The sequence below is a fragment of the Dermacentor albipictus genome, chromosome 5 (genome assembly GCF_038994185.2).
Source record: "Dermacentor albipictus isolate Rhodes 1998 colony chromosome 5, USDA_Dalb.pri_finalv2, whole genome shotgun sequence".
Classification (NCBI taxonomy): Eukaryota; Metazoa; Arthropoda; class Arachnida; order Ixodida; family Ixodidae; genus Dermacentor; species Dermacentor albipictus.
The window spans coordinates 167,300,286-167,319,693 of NC_091825.1; the positions used below are offsets into that span (position 1 = coordinate 167,300,286).

Below are 19,408 nucleotides of genomic sequence, written 5' to 3' on the forward strand. Positions count from 1 at the left end.
TACAAATGGGTGGAGTTATCTCTGTCGACATCGAAGATTGTCCAATGACCTTACCTTTAATGGCCATGCTGGATAGTTTTCCAGAGGTGGCAACAGCTAGCAATGCCACGGAGACAGCGACCGACTTATGCAAGGAGCAGGTGGTGGTATCAAGCTGCGATTGCATGCTGGAGAATGATTCTACAGCGTCTCCGGATGATGGCAAAAAATGCAACCAGGAAATGTGTACAAGGGCGAGTTTGTTTTCACAAGTGGAGCGCGGTACCATTTAGACATAGTTGATTGATTGAACCTCAGTGGTTGGCAGTGATTGCAGTACCTAGTAATGTGACCCACATCGCCACAGCTATGGCACATGTGCACAGAGTAAGTAGGCAGAGCACCGACTCCACCGCTGCGCAGCACATTCGCTTGAGACAAAGCGTGAAACACAGACATCAGGCACCTTGCTCACTTCTTCTCTATTTCCCTCCACTCTGCTTCCTAGCTTTCTCCTCTGTTCCCAAATCCGGCCTACTAATCTCCTCGCGTAGGCCTATCTGCTGAGACACGTGAAAACCATTCTACAGTTTGCTTCCATATGTGCATGCACTATAGTGGCAGAGAATGGTGACGGCGGAAGCGCGGAGCTGGTGGGATGGGTACGCCGAGCTTTTTGTCTGCTATAAACTAGAGTCCTCGACATTTCTACTTGACAGCGTTCAAACACAAAATTACATGCGCACAGCAATAAATGCAAGTGAAAACATGCCCCTACTTTTCCTGCACGTATGCGAAACATTTGTACATATCCCTAGAGAAAACAGACTAAAGGTTGTATGAAAAGGCACAGAAGTACATATTTTTCACATCCGAACCTGTGCGTGGAAGTGAAGCTTATGTGCTACGTAGTTTTCGTTTTTGGCGCTTTGTTTACTATGCATGCAGTATGTTTAACCATGCCCAATGGAACAAGGTGTGTTCATACCCGTCCTTGAAAAGGCCTAACAGAACAGTAATTGATGGAGTGTTTCTTGCCCCGCTATAAATCCGGCTGTGGCAGAGGACAGAAGAAGCTTTTTCTTTTCTCTTTTTTGTAGCACCATCTGATCCACAGCTGCTGCAGCAGTGGTGCCAGGAAATTCCTGGAAGTAAGCGTCTGTTAAAGCAAGAGATTAGAGTGTTTTCGTTGAGCGTCTTTGCGGTCCACTCCGCTCTGAGTTGCCCCGCTAAGCCACAGCGGAGCGGCGGGTGATTTTCACATTTTAGTTATGCGTTTAGCGGAGCGGACCTTTTGTAGTTGCAGCGCCGTCTGGCCAAATTGAGGGTAATGAAAGAAAATAAAAACACCAATTGATCACTTTTATAAAGTAAAACGGATATATATATATATATATATATAGCTTATCTGTCCACGAAGTATCTAGACGTGCACTTGTAATTACTGGTCCATTTTATCCAGCGGGGAAAGAAAAGTGACGTCTTGGGGGAACGCCATGTGATAGCCAGCGAGCGTGATTTTGCATCCAATCCAATCCTTTCTGACGCCAACGCTGGCCAATGCTCTGTGCAGCACGCTCTGCTCAGGCAGCTTGTAAGTGGACTGTGTTTGCCGCTCTGCTAGCCCGCTTGCTGCTCAGCGGAGGGTGCATGCGCATTCATGCTTCCGCTCAGCTGCTGAGTGGAGTGTAAAAACGCCAAACTAAAATACTCTATTATGTGCGTGACATTTCGAGTAGCACCTGTCTGTTGATAAGCACTGCAGCAAACGTAACGGGAGTGTCCTACTAGATGAAAAAAGGTTCCTTGATTGACTTTGAAAGAGAGCAGTTTCTGTGATTTTTGAGGGATGCCAGGTGCAGCTCACTGATTCTGAGTGCCAGGAGCAACAAGATGTGGATATGGAAAGGCAGAAAGACAACAATTTGTCTTCAGCAACACACACACACTGTAGGTGCATTCCCTTATTGAGGCATGTTCCGTAATAGGAATTCTCAGCCTCGCCTTCAAGAAGATGATGATTCTGACAATTTGCAAGCTGGAGGCTACAGCAGTCTGATAGCAAAGAGAATGGTTTGAATATGCCTTGCAACAATGATTTTGCTGAAGAAAACTGTGCAAGTAGCTCCATAGCACCAAATGACAACAGCAGAAACACTATGAGCACAGGTCAAAATTCATTTTTGTCGGAGCAATTTCTGCATCCAGAAGGAATGAAGCTTCCACCTTCATGGGAGTGCCACATGGAAAGCACTGGGGGACAGGAAAAGCATCTCGAGAAGAGAAGCGAGTGAAGCAACTGTCTACTTGAATGCTCAGATAAAGACACTAATAAAAGGCACCCTCGCCCTAAAATCTTTTCGCTGTCTTCTGACATGACTCGAAACTGCACAAACTGCCCCTCCACCATAGTCTAGTTTATTTTTTCCTTGCCTAGTCATTGCATTTCGTTTATTTTCTGTGTGCTCTTTTTTTTCCTGTGCCTAGCACAATTCCATGTAACCTCCCTTAATAAAAACCTGCAATGGGCCCTGTAACGTATAATAGGATTAAATGAATTAAAATGAAATGAAGACATGTTTCGTCAACTAACGTCTCTCGAACCGCAACACCTATGCGCACTACTGGTGTCGGGGCATATGGTGAGCAGATGACACAACGTATGTGCAAGTAGGTGTGGGCGGCGTGGCCAAGCACAGCCATGTGCCGTTCCTATAACAAAGACAGAGAGATGCGAGCTTGGTGCAGCCGCAGCCACGTGCCCACTCCACCGGTTAATTGAAGAAGCAGTCTCCTCCTCCCTCCACATTTCGCTCCCATGTATAGTGCCATCTGGTGAACAAGCTGTGAAATGGTAACCACCGTTTCAGGATCTGTCTCTTCCAGACAAGTGGAGTCAGCACTCCTGTCTATCTTGCTCCGTGCACATAGGTAAATGATGATTGACGAACTGCTGCTCAAAGTATTTGGCTGGGGGCGGCTGTGAAACAGAGCATAGTTGCTCAGCCGGCTGAGGACCACGTACCATGCAAACTGGCCGGGGCGAGGGTGTTCTCCATGTCATTTCTTGGGCGTAAATGTTCCCTGATGTGGCCATTGGGCTCATTTGTTGTTGATGTCCGTGACATATACCAATGATTGCCAAGAAGCACATGGTACTGCAGGGGCCATGTGTTGCAGGGAATAGGCATCATGTTGTTGCATGATGTTACGCCAGTACCTTGTTTTACAGCAGTTCTTAGTGTAGGTACATGATCTGCGCTATTGTAACCGCATCGATGCTCGCAATGGTTGTCACATTTGCCAGTTGCCCAAATTTTGGTACAATGTGACGTGTCTTCAACGTCCCAAATGTACGGCAGTGACGAACGGTTTTTGAGACAAAATGAATGTGTTCTCGGCCTATGAGGAAATTGTAGACCTCTTCTGCAATTCCTTTAAGGAGATGTCCGACTCGGTTTTCCTCAGACAACCTTGAATCCACTATTTCACACTGTTTGAAGATTTCTTCTATACATGTAGTGCATGTTTCTCCAGGAGTTTAAGTTCTTTGAGCTAGTGTTTGCTCCGTGGGTTTTTGTTTGGCATAGGAGTTGCCAAAACACTCATTAATGTCCTCAGCAAAGCTCTCCCATGTTATGAAGAAGTCTTTGTCGTTTTTGTACTACTTTAGTGCTATCTCAGACACAGTACAACATATCCAAGCTGTGTGACAGTCCCAATGGTTGTAGCGCATCATCCTTGCGTAGTGCGTCAGCAACTCGTCAACATCTTTGCCTGCTCTTCCTGCGAACGAGTGTAGTTTCACGTAGTGCTGCACATGTCCAACCGGCATTGACCTTCGAGCAGGTACAACTAGCACTGGCGTTGGTCCATGTTTGTCCCGACACATGATGAAGGTTGTTGGTAGACCAGCAAGATGGCAGCTCCGACAAAGTTCTAGCAGTTGCAACTCTACAGTACGTTGTGTCGTATCTCGTGCCTCCATCTCTCTGTTATGCCCATGAAAGGTGTTTATTGAGATGCCATGTAGAGGTAGCTGCAAAGACCTTGGTCAAGTACTACTCAAGATTCGTCTAACTAGCCGAATATCGCCTCGCTCTTCTCCACTCGTTTTGCATGTCCCACATCCTGTCAAGGTATAAACTCAAAACACACATAAGAGCATCACAGTATTATTGTCAGTCCCTTCCATAGAAGGGTATTATAGTGCCCTCTGTAGAAGGGTGAACAGGAAACATTTGCTAAGGACAAAAAAAAAGATGTAGATAAAATATAGTATGAATGTCTAAGTAAAATCTTTCAATGCATAAATCAAAGTGCAGCACGAGCAGTGCAAGTAAATAGCCTTGACTGGCCGCACAGCTGCTGCAATGCTGAAGGGTCAGTTAAAGTTACCTGCACAGTGAGCCTTCTCTGTGCCATGTCGGAGAGTCGACGAACCCTGCCGTAGCGCCATTCTGCATTGCAAAGTGGAGGAGCGTTGTGCCCTTTCCTGACCGTCTCTCGTAGGATAAGCCTTGGGCAAACCCATCTCGAGAGAGGGCACAGATGAATGTTGTTAGCTGCCATTACGCCTAGGATAGTTGACCTTCAGTGACACCTATGAAGCACAGCTTCTTTAAGCTCACTGAGACGTTTGCCTGTGTCCTGAAGAATTCCATCCCTCCGTCTTGTGCATTAAGTAACACTGTCCTTATGTTTTCTTAACCATCAATACACAATTTCTTTCCTATTGAATCAACAGTGCACATGATATGGCCAAAGTGTGACTATTGCTTTATAAGCATATTAATGTTTAATCTCATTGAAGGCTGAATAGTTTGTTCATTTATACATTCATGGAAGTCTAAGAACTCTAGGCAAGCACCAAAGCTCAATAACATGAGTTTTTTTTATCGTATCTCCACATCATCCATTGTTCACAGCTGTATATCAGCATGTATAAAACCAAAAGTACTAACAAATTGTTTTTCATTTCTCAGACTAACATTTTTCTCACAATCCCTGAAAGTCTTCTCATTCATGATAGATGAATAGCTGTGTTCTATCTGCAGAGGAACGGTTGTTTTACATTTTTGTTAATAATAGGGGGAAAATAGAATGTGGGAGGTAAGGCTGCAATGTTTAGTTCAAATTTAGTGGTTGGTATTGTGCATTTGGTGTCTAGCCTTGTATACCTAATTTATGAGCCAAAATGTGCCTGTGTGTGGACAGGTGGAAAGCAGTGCTGGTCAACTGCAAGGAAGGAGCCCTTCGCAAGGCATTCACAGAACCAGGGCAGGCTGGCGGTGGCACGGGGAATCAGAGTCTCCTGGAGTTTCAGCAGTCCATCATAAGACAGGTGCAGCAGTTGCCTGGCAATGACCGCTGCTGTGACTGCAACTCAACGAAAGGTTTGGGGACCATTCTTGAGACCCTGCTTGTGCATGCCTTAAGCCAAGGTGGCATTAATAAAAGAATGGGCCACGTTACCTCATAGTGATGCATTGTGAAGCACTGGTGTTGCGAGAGAGTGACAAGAATAACAGTTATGGTAAAGGCACATGCATGAGAAATAGGGCATTACGGCTGGTGCAGAAAGCACTTGGTACGACCCATGGTTGCGCATGTCCATAAGTGCCATGTGCTTAGAACTAGGTAACTGCTGTAGGTTTGACACACGCAGAAAAAAAAGGAAACCTTCACATACTTGCATTATTTTACCTGATGCTTTTGCGGTGAGAGGATGGCATACTTGAGACAGAGTTGGTTACAATCCTGTAAGGTAGTGCAGTAAAGACATGAGCAGCTATGCCCAGGGATAAAAAAATTTCTGGTAATTTTGAGCAAGAGGAAAGAAACCATTTTCTTTTTGTAGTTTTTTTTTTAATTTTGGAAATTTTGAGAAAAATAAACTTCGTAATAAAATGGCTTATATTTGTTTTTCCAGCAATAAAAACATTATTCTTAAATACATGTGATAATTATGCAGAGAACACAAAGACAATGGAATGAACACCTTGTTATCTTCTACAAAAGATAGCTAATTTGATAATTGAGAAGAAGGTTACTCAGTCTTAGAGTCACTCTCACTAGACACATTCTCATTTGAATCAGTTGCAGCTGTTTCCACACTCAAATTTGATTGTACGTAGATGAGTTTTCGAACATGTTTATTTGTGAGTCTGTTAGGAAGCTTGTTATGAGCATTTCCAAACAGACCGGTTTCGTTCACAAGTAGTAGATGGCGAAGGTATCTGCAGCAGCTTGGAAGCTATGGCCTTGCCACCAAGTTGACTGTTTCACGTGCTTGACAGAGTCCAAAACGCCAGTCCTGGACCAAAACTCAGAGGGCATGCCCTATTCCGCTATGTTTGAAAGCTATGCTGCGTTTTAAAGTGAAACTGAAAGCATATAATGAAGACACTCGAAAACAACTGTGCTGCCATTTTTCAGTCATCATAGTGATTTATAAAATCTTACGCTGCACAGCAGAGAATGGCAAGTATTACCATATGTGGAAATTTTAATGGTTCTTTTTCCACTTCTTTGTGCTGAAAAAAAAAGAACACGAAAAAACAAAACATTTTATCCCCCAGTCTTCCCATGTCTTTCTTTTTCCATGCCCTTACATCTCTAGCTATGCCAACACAGCCACTGCACTAGCATTACTACATGATACTTCAGCAGTTGATGGAGTAATCTCTTCATTTGCCAAGTTTTTAAAGAAATATTTGTAACATTCTTTAAGAGCTATCTTTTTTTTGTCATAGTTTAATTTAAATTAGCTATGTATCATGGTTCAGATCAGCTGGATAATAATGATATACAGTAAAATCTTGATAAATGGAAATCGCTTAAACGGAACTGCCTCTTAACCAGAACACAATCCTCATGGTTGGTTGGGTTAGTATTCGTGCCATTGTGTTCAGTTTTGTCTCTCAGTAAATGGAACTCCTGATAAACGGAAACAATTTCACTGGCCCCTTGAGATTCCATTTGAAGAGAGTCCACTATATTGACAAAGCCTAAATTTCACTGTAATGTTACCTTGCACTACATAAAACATGACCAGGTAGAAGCAAGTGAACATCGATTGGGATCTGTGCATGCGTTCGCTTTCTCCTAGCTGTTTTTTCCTGTCCATGTCTTTTTTCGCTAGAACAGTGTTAAGGTTTATTTCATCATTCATCATTAGTACAGAAGGAGGTCCCGGAGTTACAAGAACTGTCAGGGGGACCTCCTATTAGTAATTTAACATTGCATGAATTAATACATTTTGGCAACATAGCAACGACAGACATAAGTAAACACCAAGGTAATGAAAAAAATAAACAAATACAAAAAAGTTGCGTACAATAATTGAAGTTCAAAACACAGCAAATAAAATAGATACAGCGTATGCATAAATAAATATGTGGTAATTGACACGTTAATGAAACACAGGAAATGACACATGTCAAAGAACACGGGGTTATTGCAACAGATAATTAAAAATAAATATATGCTTACAATACGCAAAGTGCAAATGTTATATAGGCTATGCGACAAAAAATTTGAAATGTCTAAGAAAGGATTAAAAAAGAAGACAAAGGAAGATATAGAATAACGAATAAAGGCTGTCGATACAATAGGTAAGTACAGAATCATTGAAAACTGGGAAATGGATTTGTACACAATATATACTTATAGTAATGAATCAGTAGCCAGTAGTGTCGTTAGTAAATATTTCTTCGTCTTTCTCCTGAATGTTAATGTTGTGCGGCAGGCTTTAATATGGGGTGGTAGTTTGTTCCAGTATTTAATGGCCGTAAAAAGCGAAGTAAACATTCCATAATTAGTGTTTATTCGAGGGAGTAAAAAATTGTTGTTAGAGGAAAATCTCGTATTGTTAGTGTTGGTAAGAGCAGAGTTATTAAATGCATCTAAAATAATTTCATGATTTAGTGTGCGGTATATTAGTAAAACCAATTTGAGCTGGAGCATGTAACGTAATGGTAGTATTTTTAAGGAACTGAAAATTGGTACTGCATGTGACATGTAACTGGAGAAAGTAATGATCCTCAAGGCTTGATTTTGTAAATGCTGTAGATGTATTATGTGCGAGCAATATGTGTTTCCCCAAACTGAGATGCAGTATTGCAAGTGACAGTGAATAAATGCGTAATAAAGTGAAGTTCTAACGTTTTGTGGAAAATACGAGCGCGTTAGGATTAGTACTCTTATTCCAAAGGCAATTTTTTTTGAGACCATGTCAGCATGCAAGTTAAATTTAAGTTGGGGATCAAGTTTGACGCCAAGGAAGACAACTTCATGTGCAGGTGAGAGAACATGGGTTTGTAAGACGAGTGGTGGCGCGGGTGCGATGACGCGTTTATGTGTATGAAAAAGCATAAACTGAGTTTTCGAAGGGTTGATGTGAAGTTTGTTACTTGTGCACCACGCAGATAAGTTGCTTAGGTCAGAATTTAGTCGTTTTATTACAGTATTTATGCATTTGCTATGAGTGAATATAGTCGTGTCGTCAGCATATAGAATAGATGAAGTGCTGGTTAAACAGTGAGGAAGATCATTAATATACACCAGGAAAAGTAAAGGGCCTAAAAGTGAGCCTTGTGGGACACCCCTAGTGACTGGTTTAGTACGTGAAAGTGAACCTCCGAAATTTACAACTTGAGTTCTGTTAGTCAAATAACTGCGGATGAGCGTAAGAGCTGGGCCACGAATGTCCAGAGCTTCTAACTTGTAAGAAAGGATGTTATGACAGATGGTGTCAAATGCTTTACTGAAGTCAATGAAAACTGAACCAACAATATGGGAGTTGTCAAGGGCATGTTTTATTTTGTCAGTGAATGATGTTATAGCTGTTTCAGTCGAATAACCTCGACTGAAAGGTTACTTCAGTTGTTCAGACACATATCCTCAGGGAAAGCTTTTGGCCTAACTGCATACTGTCCAGCATTCCCTTGCACTAGTACAGCGCAAATTATTACAGAAGGAAACGTTTATAATTATTGTGAATACCAGTGCCCTCAAAACCTTATTTTATGTGCCCACTTACTTTGCAAACAGATCCAACATGGTTGTCCACAAACTTTGGAATTTTGACCTGCATTGAGTGTTCAGGAGTACACAGAGAGCTTGGTGTGCACATCTCCAGAATACAGTCACTTACACTCGACAACCTAGGAACATCACAACTCTTGGTGAGTTTGTGTGATTGTGCACTTGTTCACAGATTTACTTACAGCTGTATAGCTCCCATGGGTACTTTTGCATAGTGGCTCAGATCAGATGCCTTTTTTTTGGATGTGCTAGTTGGTTTCCCTTGTCTAAGTAGATTCCATTCCTTGTTATGTTGTAATTATCTGTTGCTTTTTATATTTTAATGTCCCGCATTCTCATTACTGCTATATAAGGTTGCATTACTAATTTTGAATGTTACCATGGTGACAAGATTTGGCAGGGCCCCGGAGGCTTGGCGTCTCGTGACATAATAGTTCTGTGGAAACCCGCTAGATGGAGGGGAGTAATTAATAAAGAGAAAATCGGGCATCCACCCAATCGTAGCAATTGCTACAATGGAAACCCATACAGGTTCCTTGAAAGAAAAGTTTTTTTTTCCGGGGCAGCTGCTTGACCATCTGAGCTGACGAGGCAGCTAGCAGACGGCAGGGCGAAGTCGAATCTATCAACAACTCAAAGCAAAGGCAAGAGTTTGACGTAATAGTACTGCGGAAACCTGCAAGGTGGAGAGAAGTAATTAATAAAGAGAAAATCGGGCACCCACCCAATCGTAGCAGTTGCTACAATGGAAACCCATACAGGTTCCTTGAAAGAAAAGTTTTTTTTCCGGGGCAGCTGCTTGACCATCTGAGCTGACGAGGCAGCTAGCAGACGGCAGGGCGAAGTCGAATTTATCAACAACTCAAAGCAAAGGCAAGAAATTGACGTAATAGTACTGCGGAAACCTGCAAGGTGGAGAGAAGTAATTAATAAAGAGAAAATCAGACATTCACCAAATCGTAGCAATTGCTACAATGGAAACTCATATGGGTTCCTTGAAACAAAAGCTCGAAAGAAAAATTTGTCTCGAACCAGGACGAATTTTTCTTCAACTGCAAGGCTTTTCTTTTAAGGAGCCCGTATGGGTTTCTATTGTAGTAATTGCTACGATTGGGTGGATGTCTGATTTTTCCTTTATTAACTTAGTGTCTCTTGTATCCAAACAGGTTGTAATATGATTGGCATGAAAAAGCGAACTTACTTCTCTTAATAAGCATGCAGCAAACAATTGGAAGCGTGCATTGTGCAGGTCTGTGTGTGACCTATGCGTTACCTCCTCCGATTCTAAGCTGCAAGGAACTGTTCTTGCATTTTTTAATTTATTTCTCGCATGTTTCACATTTCTAAAGTTTTTGACGAAAGTCTCTGAATCATAATAAGTTACATAATACATAATAAGGAGATGCGATTTTGTGAGTTTAGCATCTTATTGCAAATTGTTTGTTCTAGCTGGCAAGGGTAATGACAAACAATGGTTTCAATGAAACAATGGAAGCAACCATGACACCATCCAGAAAACCCACACCTACAAGTCCAATGTAAGTGTCACTGCATCCATCCGACTTCTCTGCAGCCTCCTGAGATGCATGTTTTCCTTGTTGCTAATGTTCTGTCTAATCGCAATATTTTTTTGTGTTGATGAAATGATCTGCTTTCTTTATGTCTTTATCTTAGCAGCAGATTACTTTTTCTCGTGGTGCAGTGTAGGTGCAGGTTTTGTATATACACTGGAACTTCATTACAGTCTACGCTAGTTACAACAGACCTGGAGTTTAAGGTAATAGTTCTGCAGAAACCCGCGGGTTGGAGGGAAGTAATTAATAAAGGGAAATGAAACATCCACCTAATCGTAGCAATTGCTACAAAGCAAACCCATACGGGCGCCTCGAAAGAAAAGCCTCACAGTTTAGGAAAAATTTGTCCTGGTCCGGGACCGAACCCGGGACCACTGCATTTCCGGGGCAGCCACTACTGTAACACCTGAGCTGGCAGAGCAAAGTCGAACTTATCATCAACTCAAAGCAAAGCCACCCAGTCATAGCAATTGCTACTAAGGAAACCCATATGGATATGCTTAGAGTTACGAGCAATAAAAACAGCGCTAAACGACGGGATGAGTGAAAGGACACAGACAACTGCGCTGTTGTCTGTGTCCTTTCACTCGTCCCGTCGTTTAGCGCTGTTTTTATTGCTCGTAATCATGAACCAACCAGCCCAAATGCGTACTCTGATGCTTAGAGTTGTTTATAAGTTCGACTTCGCCTTACCATGGTGATCTGCAATGTGGACAAAGTGCGCCCAGTGCCAGTAGCTTCTCATGCATCGTGCTTTTGACGTTTAGTTCGCGTTGAAGCAAGACAGCACGAAAGTCGATTCGCTTGTTGCTGCTGGCGCACTTATCTTGCTTAATTTGCTATCGCAAATGATGCTTTGCCTTTCGGGCGAAACGTCAACTTCTTTTTTTTTTTTTACTTCGGATGTTCGTCACTCACTGTTTGCAATAAAATTGTTAGACATCACGATAAAAGTGTCAGAAGTGAGGTGTTTCGCATATTACGGACTTGGGATAAAATGTACATTCTTTGTCGCATTATCAGGGTCCCTTGTAACGAGAGTCGACTGTATTATGAAATCTGATATAATGAAATAATGGATATAAGAACTTGAAATCTTGAAGTTGCCTAGAGATCAATGTATTTAGAACCTTGTTTTAACGAAGTAAAATTGTCCTGCCAGTGAATAGAACGAATTAGATTCGTCTCCAAAACCAAATAATACCCGACCATTGTGGGCCAAGTACTTTGCTTTCCACAGATTCTGGCACTCGTTGGCTACGGCAGTTCAAAACTGTTGCGACCCTGCATCGAATATGCTGTTGAGCAACACTGGTCTTTCTCACCGCCGCGCATAGATTCACACAAGCAGCTGCTCACTATTGGACCTCTCTCTTACTGCAGCATGTCGCGCAAGCAGGCGCAGCTGAGCGTTGCTTTCGAGATCTCTTGGACGCAATCTCGGAGGTCACGGCTAGGCCACACCTAGCTGTGTCTGCCTGGGCGAGCTGCCCGTGCTGTGTAGCTACGTGCAGTGGTGTGAAAGATTATCGCTTTTCTCGATCTCTGCGGCACACTGCAAAGGCTGGAAGCTGGGCATGGCCTCCAAGATTCCATTGACACTGGAGATCTCACTGGCACAGTGCTGAAAATTCTTTTGCCATTTTATTGAAATGTTGTAGCGCGGCAGTGTGGCAGTTTCACGCAAAGCCGTCTTATTATTTCGATGTTTACTATTGTGCACCTCCATTGGGCATATGTTGCAGTAAAGGGCAATAACAGATATAACGAAGTTATTTCAGCTTGATTATAACAAGGCTCGAGTGTAGTATAATGCAAACCCAAACTCGGACAGTGGCCATTGTGCAGGCCTAGCAGTGACCTCACACTGAATGCCACTTGCAGGGAGGAGCGGTGTGAATTCATTCGGGCCAAGTACGTAGACCGCAAGTTTGCCGTGCGGACCTGCTCAGACGAGAATGATCTTCTGCACGACTTGGAGCATGCTGTCACAGCCAGGCACCTCTATCAGCTTCTACAGGCCTTTGCAGAAGGGGCCATTCTCACCGCAGTGCTTCCAAATTACGTGAGCCTAGCCTTTGAATCTTCTAGGTGATACTGAAGACCTTGGTTGATCACAAGTATTTAAACACCATCCCATTTTTCTAAACTCATAGCTGTGACCACTGAGCATTCTGTGTGGACACCATATAATTGTGGGAATGTGCTTCGAAAGCGTGCACAAAATATTGAATTGAACCAGGGTGTTTACCAACCGGGAAAACCGGGAATTCTCAGGGATCTTGAGTAGTCTGAAAAAAGTCAGGGAAAACTCAGGGAATTTGGGCCTCTATCAGGGAAAATTAGCGGCAATTTTATTGAAAGGGTCGAAAGTCGCGGTAATGCTGGCTCGAGTAGCAAACAGGAATCGTAATGAATCGTCTTTACCGCCAGTCGTTGGCAGGAGGAGTTGCCAGTGTACAGTCAACGAGCGACTTTCCGGATTCCCGATAATTTGGACGGCTTCGCGGCGCCACCTCGTACCCCATAGTGTCAACGTATCAGAACGTGTGAAATTTCCGACGCAAGAACTCTTTGCCGTCCGATTTTCCGTACGTTTTGCCGCGACCGCAGGTCCGAAACGGCATTAATCAAAGGCACCACCGCTGCCGTTTTGATTACTTCGCCACCTCGAACCGGCACTCTCGCACGCAGATATGCTGGCACTCGTTGCCGCCACTGCGGCAACGCTAGGCCTAGCTGCTTCGACGTTCGCTATGAAGCTTCTTGCCATTGGGTGCCGAACTTTTTATTGAAAGAATTCGCTGCTGTCAGCAATGGCACGGACTCCACCTTTGTGGTCCTCGCGATTGGCTTAGAAACTTGGAAAACAAGGTGCGTTGCATAATGCCGGTTCGTGAAAGTCAGCTTCGCCTCTGTAAAGAATGGTACTCGGTAAAGCTTACGGAAAAGTATTGCAGTGAAGCATAACAAGCGTGGAAAGGGGCTATTGCCACGGAATACAGTATGTATATCTTAATTATACACGTGGGCACCCAGCATTTCCTGTCACAGTACGAGCACAGGTATGCCTAATATGTGTACCAACAGGCCTTCAGCGTGTTTTCGAACGTGCCTGTGGCGGTTTGAGCCCCTAAGGGCAGTAAATGACACGCATTTATTTTTTTCCAACTGCGGTCCCTAGGGAGCTCGAAAAATCGGTCGTGGACTGCGCAACTGATCAAGATGCTTCAAATGGTCCTTGGGGCGAACAAGTGGCGGAAGGCAGACAAGAACAGAAGTGACCTACGCATTGAGGAATAAACGAAAAAGAAAGCTTGTTGCCGCCTTTTTGAAAGAGCTTGAGCTCAAAAAGTAAAGTTTTGGCTGATGCCGAGATGCAGGTGTCCCTCATCCAAACCAAAATACACCCTTTGAAGCAGTGCAACACAACACTCGAGCGTCGTGCGCGGGCTGAGAGTATGTCAGGACTGTTGAGGTTGACTTACGAGCTGTTGAGAGAGAATCTCAATTGTGACAGAGTTCAGGCCTCATCCCACTGAGGTTGCTATCAGTTGATAGAAATAGCTCATATTAGAAAATATTTGCCTTTGTATGCATCTCCTTTTTATTCGTATTTGATAATGTCCGACCCTATTTGCAATCGTTTTCGAAGACACTTTATTTACGGTGCATTTTACTAACCCCTGCCTTCTATTCTCTTTTTGAATAACAAAAACACTGCTCCTTAGTATTCAAATTAGATTAAGTTGCTTTTTTTTTTTCATGTGCTTACTAGAGAGTGACAGCATCAGGCGATATGGTTTCAGCCCGTCTTGATATAAAACATAGTTCTGCATCACTCAGAGAAATTTGCAATGGCACTCAGGAAAAACCTGGAAAACTCAGGGAATTTGGAAATGTCAACTTGGTAGACACCCTGTGAACGTACAATTGGAGGAAAAATATTGGGAATGTGAAAAGAAAGTGATGCACCACCAGACAACGTTAGAAACTTGCCAACCAGCCACCAGCGTTGCTTGTGGAGTCCACCAATAGGTGTGCCATGGATGGTCTTGAATTTGGTGCTAGTGTGGCAGCAGGTTCTCAATGTCAAGACTTAAAGGAGTACTGACACAAAAAAAAAAATCCACGTGGTTTTTTATTGCTTTAATAAGTAGTTAATGACCCAGTAATCACGGCACGAAACTTCATTTACTTCAGAGCGCGACAGGTAATTATTTGCAGTCTTTTTTGTAGCGACCATTCGACGTTTCAGTCCCAGAGAGCAACGAGACGGGAGAAACGGGAATGTAAACAAAGTGGTCACGTGTTCGCAAAAAGCCATGATGTATGCTCTGACGCGCAGCCAGCATGCGTGACAAACTTGCTGAATTGTCGTGCGATTGCCGCATCGGTCGGACGACCGCAGCCGATGACAGCGCTGGTAGCGTGAATGTCATGGCCACGTGGTAGACCCGGCGGGGCGGGGCCGGCGAGCGGGCGCCTCGCCGCTGTGATCATGTCTGTTTTTTTTTCTCTCCCTGGTCGAAACGCGGGCCTCTTTCGCTGCTGACGGTGGCACATAAATCGGCTACAATTTGTTTCTGACACGAAATAACTTCTAGAATAAAGTGACCTCGAAAGAGTGTGAGTTATAAAACGTGCACATAGTAAATCGTTGGCGTGATTTCTACTTGGACGCGGTAAGCGCAGACGCGCCAGCAATCATCTGTATACGAAGCGGCTCGCCTGACTGGCGTGTTTACTCATCGCTACTAACGGCACCGAGAAAACTAACCGTATTTCACTTAAGAGAAACATAAATGTTCAGGCATTGATTGTGCTGACGAATTTAGGCGCTTTATTATGAGCTGCGGACGCATCTCAAGGACCCTCCGCCCCGGATAGATGGCCGGCGAGCTAGGCTTACATCGTCTCCCAGCGATCGCAAGCTTGCCTGGCATGCTCGTTCGCTTCTGTCGGCGCCAATGAAATTAAATGTGCTGCAATTTAAGCGTGACATAACTGTGTACACGTTGTGCTGACTAACATAGGCGCTTCGTTATACAAGCTGCAAGCGATTGTGTCACAAGTGCAACCGGTGTCGGCCTGCCAGCTCCTGGCCGTCGGCGGCTGTCAACGGATCTGATACTGCTAACGCGGCCTTGTGGAAACATGTCTACAGTGCTTGCATAGACGTGTTTATATTGTCATCGTTTGTTTCAAACAAGATAGCTGTGCAAATACGGTTGCTTTCACTTTCTGTTCGAAGTTACGCAGCATTCCGAACTTCTGCGCAGGGGCGCCGGTTCTGGGCGGAGCTACCCGCCGCTCGCTCATTCGTACCATGTGTCTCGAATCGCCACGTGCGGCAAGTCGCACACGACGCACTGTACGACAGATCGCACGGAAAATCGCACCATGTGTCTCGCGCTTTAGACGTGGCCAGTCACTTAGCGACTCAGATATTGCGGCCGGTGATGGCGAGGACGAACCTCAACAAAACCCTCGCATCGGCCACGACCAATGGTAAGACACAACAAATCGGCATTGAACATTGTGGCAGCGTAGTCAAGCTGATAGTGTGGGAAATATCCTGATGGACACGACAAAAACTGCAGTTGCAGCGACACGGAGAGCGTACCACTACAAGTACAACAGCTAGAACAAGCAACAGAGGAGAAGAGCACATGTAAGTCGCAGGGCAGCCAATGAAAATTCGTGACGCAGCCACATGACGTAGCGTTTTCTTGGCTATTTACAGTCCCGCTTGATGTCAATGTTGCGAGGTGCTCTGTTTTGTGGTTGGCTGCGCGCACATACTTTAAAATTGATTTTAAATATGTTCTAAGCGATATTTGCCACTGATATATTATAGACGATGTGTGTGTGACCAACTAAATTGATCTCACAAGTTATCTCGACTTCAAATTTTTGTGTCAGTATTCCTTTAACCACAGCCTGAATGATTATCAGTGATGGCACTTTTGTGCACAAAATAAATGGCTTTCATTACTATTGCGTGGCTTTCCTGTTAGGCCATGCTGACATGACACGATGGAGCAGAGCATGGGCAACGACATCCTTTCAGAATCAAACTCCAAGTGTTTTCTTTTCCACATATTCCCTTACTCGTGCGATAACAACTTGCAACTTGCAACAACTTGCAACAACTTACTTGCACAACATGGGGTATCCCATGTTGTGCAAACAAGCTCTTCAGCACATCAATGACCACTTAAGCTGTTGTGCTCTTTAGTGTCACCACCTCGAGGAACTGGGAGTAGCATTACTTCCACGAGTCCATGCCCAGATGTTCCCAAAAACGGCCAGGGAGGTTGGCAGAGAGGAGTGGTTCCACTTGATTAATTCGCAAAGGGTGCATTTTTTACAACTGGCAACGAGAGGGTAGTCTCCGCCGCTATGCCCAGCCACCATACAGATTCACGAGCGGGCGCCTTTGTTCGACTTATGCATTGAGGTCCTTCATATGGAAGCATCAAGACTGCTGGCCTCAGTGATGAAGGGATAATAAGGCAAATGCCCTTCAGAAGGAGACCATCACAAATGAAAAGTTCATCCTTCACTAATACATACTTTGATACGTGAGGGGCCATCTTTGACTTGTTTCGCTGGCAGAAAGAAATCGTCACGCTGCACTCTCCATTGCAGCTTTGGGCTTTCCTGATATCCTGTATTTTCACCAGCAGCACATCTGGAGCAGAAGCAACGACTTCTGTAGCAAAAAGATCCACAGTGTCTTCTGGATGCACCTTGGGAGGGGTGCGGGACAATTCATCAGCTGTGGCCAACAATTTTCCAGGGACGTACATTATCTGGAACTGATAGGGCATTGTCTTTAGCCGGAGGAAGCACATCGAGTTCCATCTTGCCATACAATGACACGAGAGGCAGGCGGGATCAGTTTCTACAGTGAAGGTGATGCCTCTGATGAAGTCATCAAACCTCTGGATTGCCAATGCTGTAGCCAAGGCTCCTTTTTCTATTTGGCTGTCATCATCATCATCAGCCTAGTTACGCCCACTGCAGGGCAAAGGCCTCTCCCATATTTCTCCAACAACCCCGGTCATGTACTAATTGTGGCCATGCCACCCCTGCAAACTTCTTAATCTCATCCGCCCACCTAACTTTCTGCCGCCCCCTGCTACGCTTCCCTTCCCTTGGAATCCACTCCGTAACCCTTAATGACCATCGGTTATCTTCCCTCCTCATTACATGTCCTGCCCATGCCCATTTCTTTTTCTTGATTTCAACTAAGATGTCATTAACTTGCGTTTGTTCCCTCACCCAATCTGCTCTTTTCTTATCCCTTAACGTTACACCTATCATTCTTCTTTCCATAGCTCGTTGCGTCGTCCTCAATTTGAGTAGAACCCTTTTCGTAAGCCTCCAGGTTTCTGCCCCGTAGGTGAGTACTGGTAAGACACAGCTATTATGCACTTTTCTCTTGAGGGATAATGGCAACCTGCTGTTCATGATCTGAGAATGCCTGCCAAACGCACCCCAACCCATTCTTATTCTTCTGATTATTTCCGTCTCATGATCTGGATCCGCAGTCACTACCTGCCCTAAGTAGATGTATTCCCTTACGACTTCCAGTGCCTCGCTGCCTATTGTAAATTGCTGTTCTCTTCCGAGACTGTTAAACATTACTTTAGTTTTCTGCAGATTAATTTTTAGACCCACTTTTCTGCTTTGCCTCTCCAGGTCAGTGAGCATGCATTGCAGTTGGTCCCCTGAGTTACTAAGCAAGGCAATATCATCAGCGAATCGCAAGTTACTAAGGTATTCTCCATTAACTTTTATCCCCAATTCTTCCCAATCCAGGTCTCTGAATACCTCCTGTAAACGCGCTGTGAATAGCATTGGAGAGATCGTATCTCCCTGCCTGACGCCTTTCTTTATTGGGATTTTGTTGCTTTCTTTATGGAGGACTACGGTGGCTGTGGAGCCGCTATAGATATCTTTCAGTATTTTTACATATGGCTCGTCTACACCCTGATTCCGTAATGCCTCCATGACTGCTGAGGTTTCGACAGAATCAAATTCTTTCTCGTAATCAATGAAAGCTATATATAAAGGCTGCTTATATTCCGCACATTTCTCTATCACCTGATTGATAGTGTGAATATGATCTATTGTTGAGTAGCCTTTACGGAATCCTGCCTGGTCCTTTGCTTGACAGAAGTCTAAGGTGTTCCTGATTCTATTTGCGATTACCTTAGTAAATAGTTTGTAGGCAACGGACAGTAAGCTGATCGGTCTATAATTTTTCAAATCTTTGGCGTCCCCTTTCTTATGGATTAGGATTATGTTAGCGTTTTTCCAAGATTCTGGTACACTCGACGTTATGAGGCATTGTGTATACAGCGTGGCCAGTTTCTCTAGAACAATCTGCCCACCATCCTTCAACAAATCTGCTGTTACCTGATCCTCCCCATTTGCCTTCCCCCTTTGCATATCTCCCAAGGCTTTCTTTACTTCTTCCAGCGTTACCTGTGGGATTTCGAATTCCTCTAGACTATTTTCTCTTCCACGATCGTCGTGGGTGCCACTGGTACTATATAAATCTCTGTAGAACTCCTCAGCCACTTGAACTATCTCATCCATAGTAGTAACGATATTGCCGGCTTTGTCTCTCAACGCACACATCTGATTCTTGCCAATTCCTAGTTTCTTCTTCACTGTTTTTAGGCTTCCTGCGTTCCTGAGAGCATGTTCAATTCTATCCATATTATACTTCCTTATGTCAGCTGTCTTACGCTTGTCGATTAACTTCGAAAGTTCTGCCAGTTCTATTCTAG

General features: G+C 44.0%; 1 protein-coding gene across 6 annotated transcripts in view; it reads left to right on the top strand.

Moving 5' to 3' along the window:
• Positions 1–19,408, top strand: part of Asap (ArfGAP domain of ASAP) — a 181,701-nt gene that overhangs the window by 53,225 nt on the left and 109,068 nt on the right. For all 6 annotated transcript variants that reach the window (XM_070539292.1, XM_070539293.1, XM_070539291.1 and 3 more), the window contains 4 exons: positions 5,197–5,375; positions 9,034–9,167; positions 10,477–10,565; positions 12,486–12,666. In XM_070539292.1, coding sequence (XP_070395393.1) covers positions 5,197–5,375; positions 9,034–9,167; positions 10,477–10,565; positions 12,486–12,666 — 583 coding nt within the window. The remainder of the gene's footprint in view (positions 1–5,196; positions 5,376–9,033; positions 9,168–10,476; positions 10,566–12,485; positions 12,667–19,408) is intronic.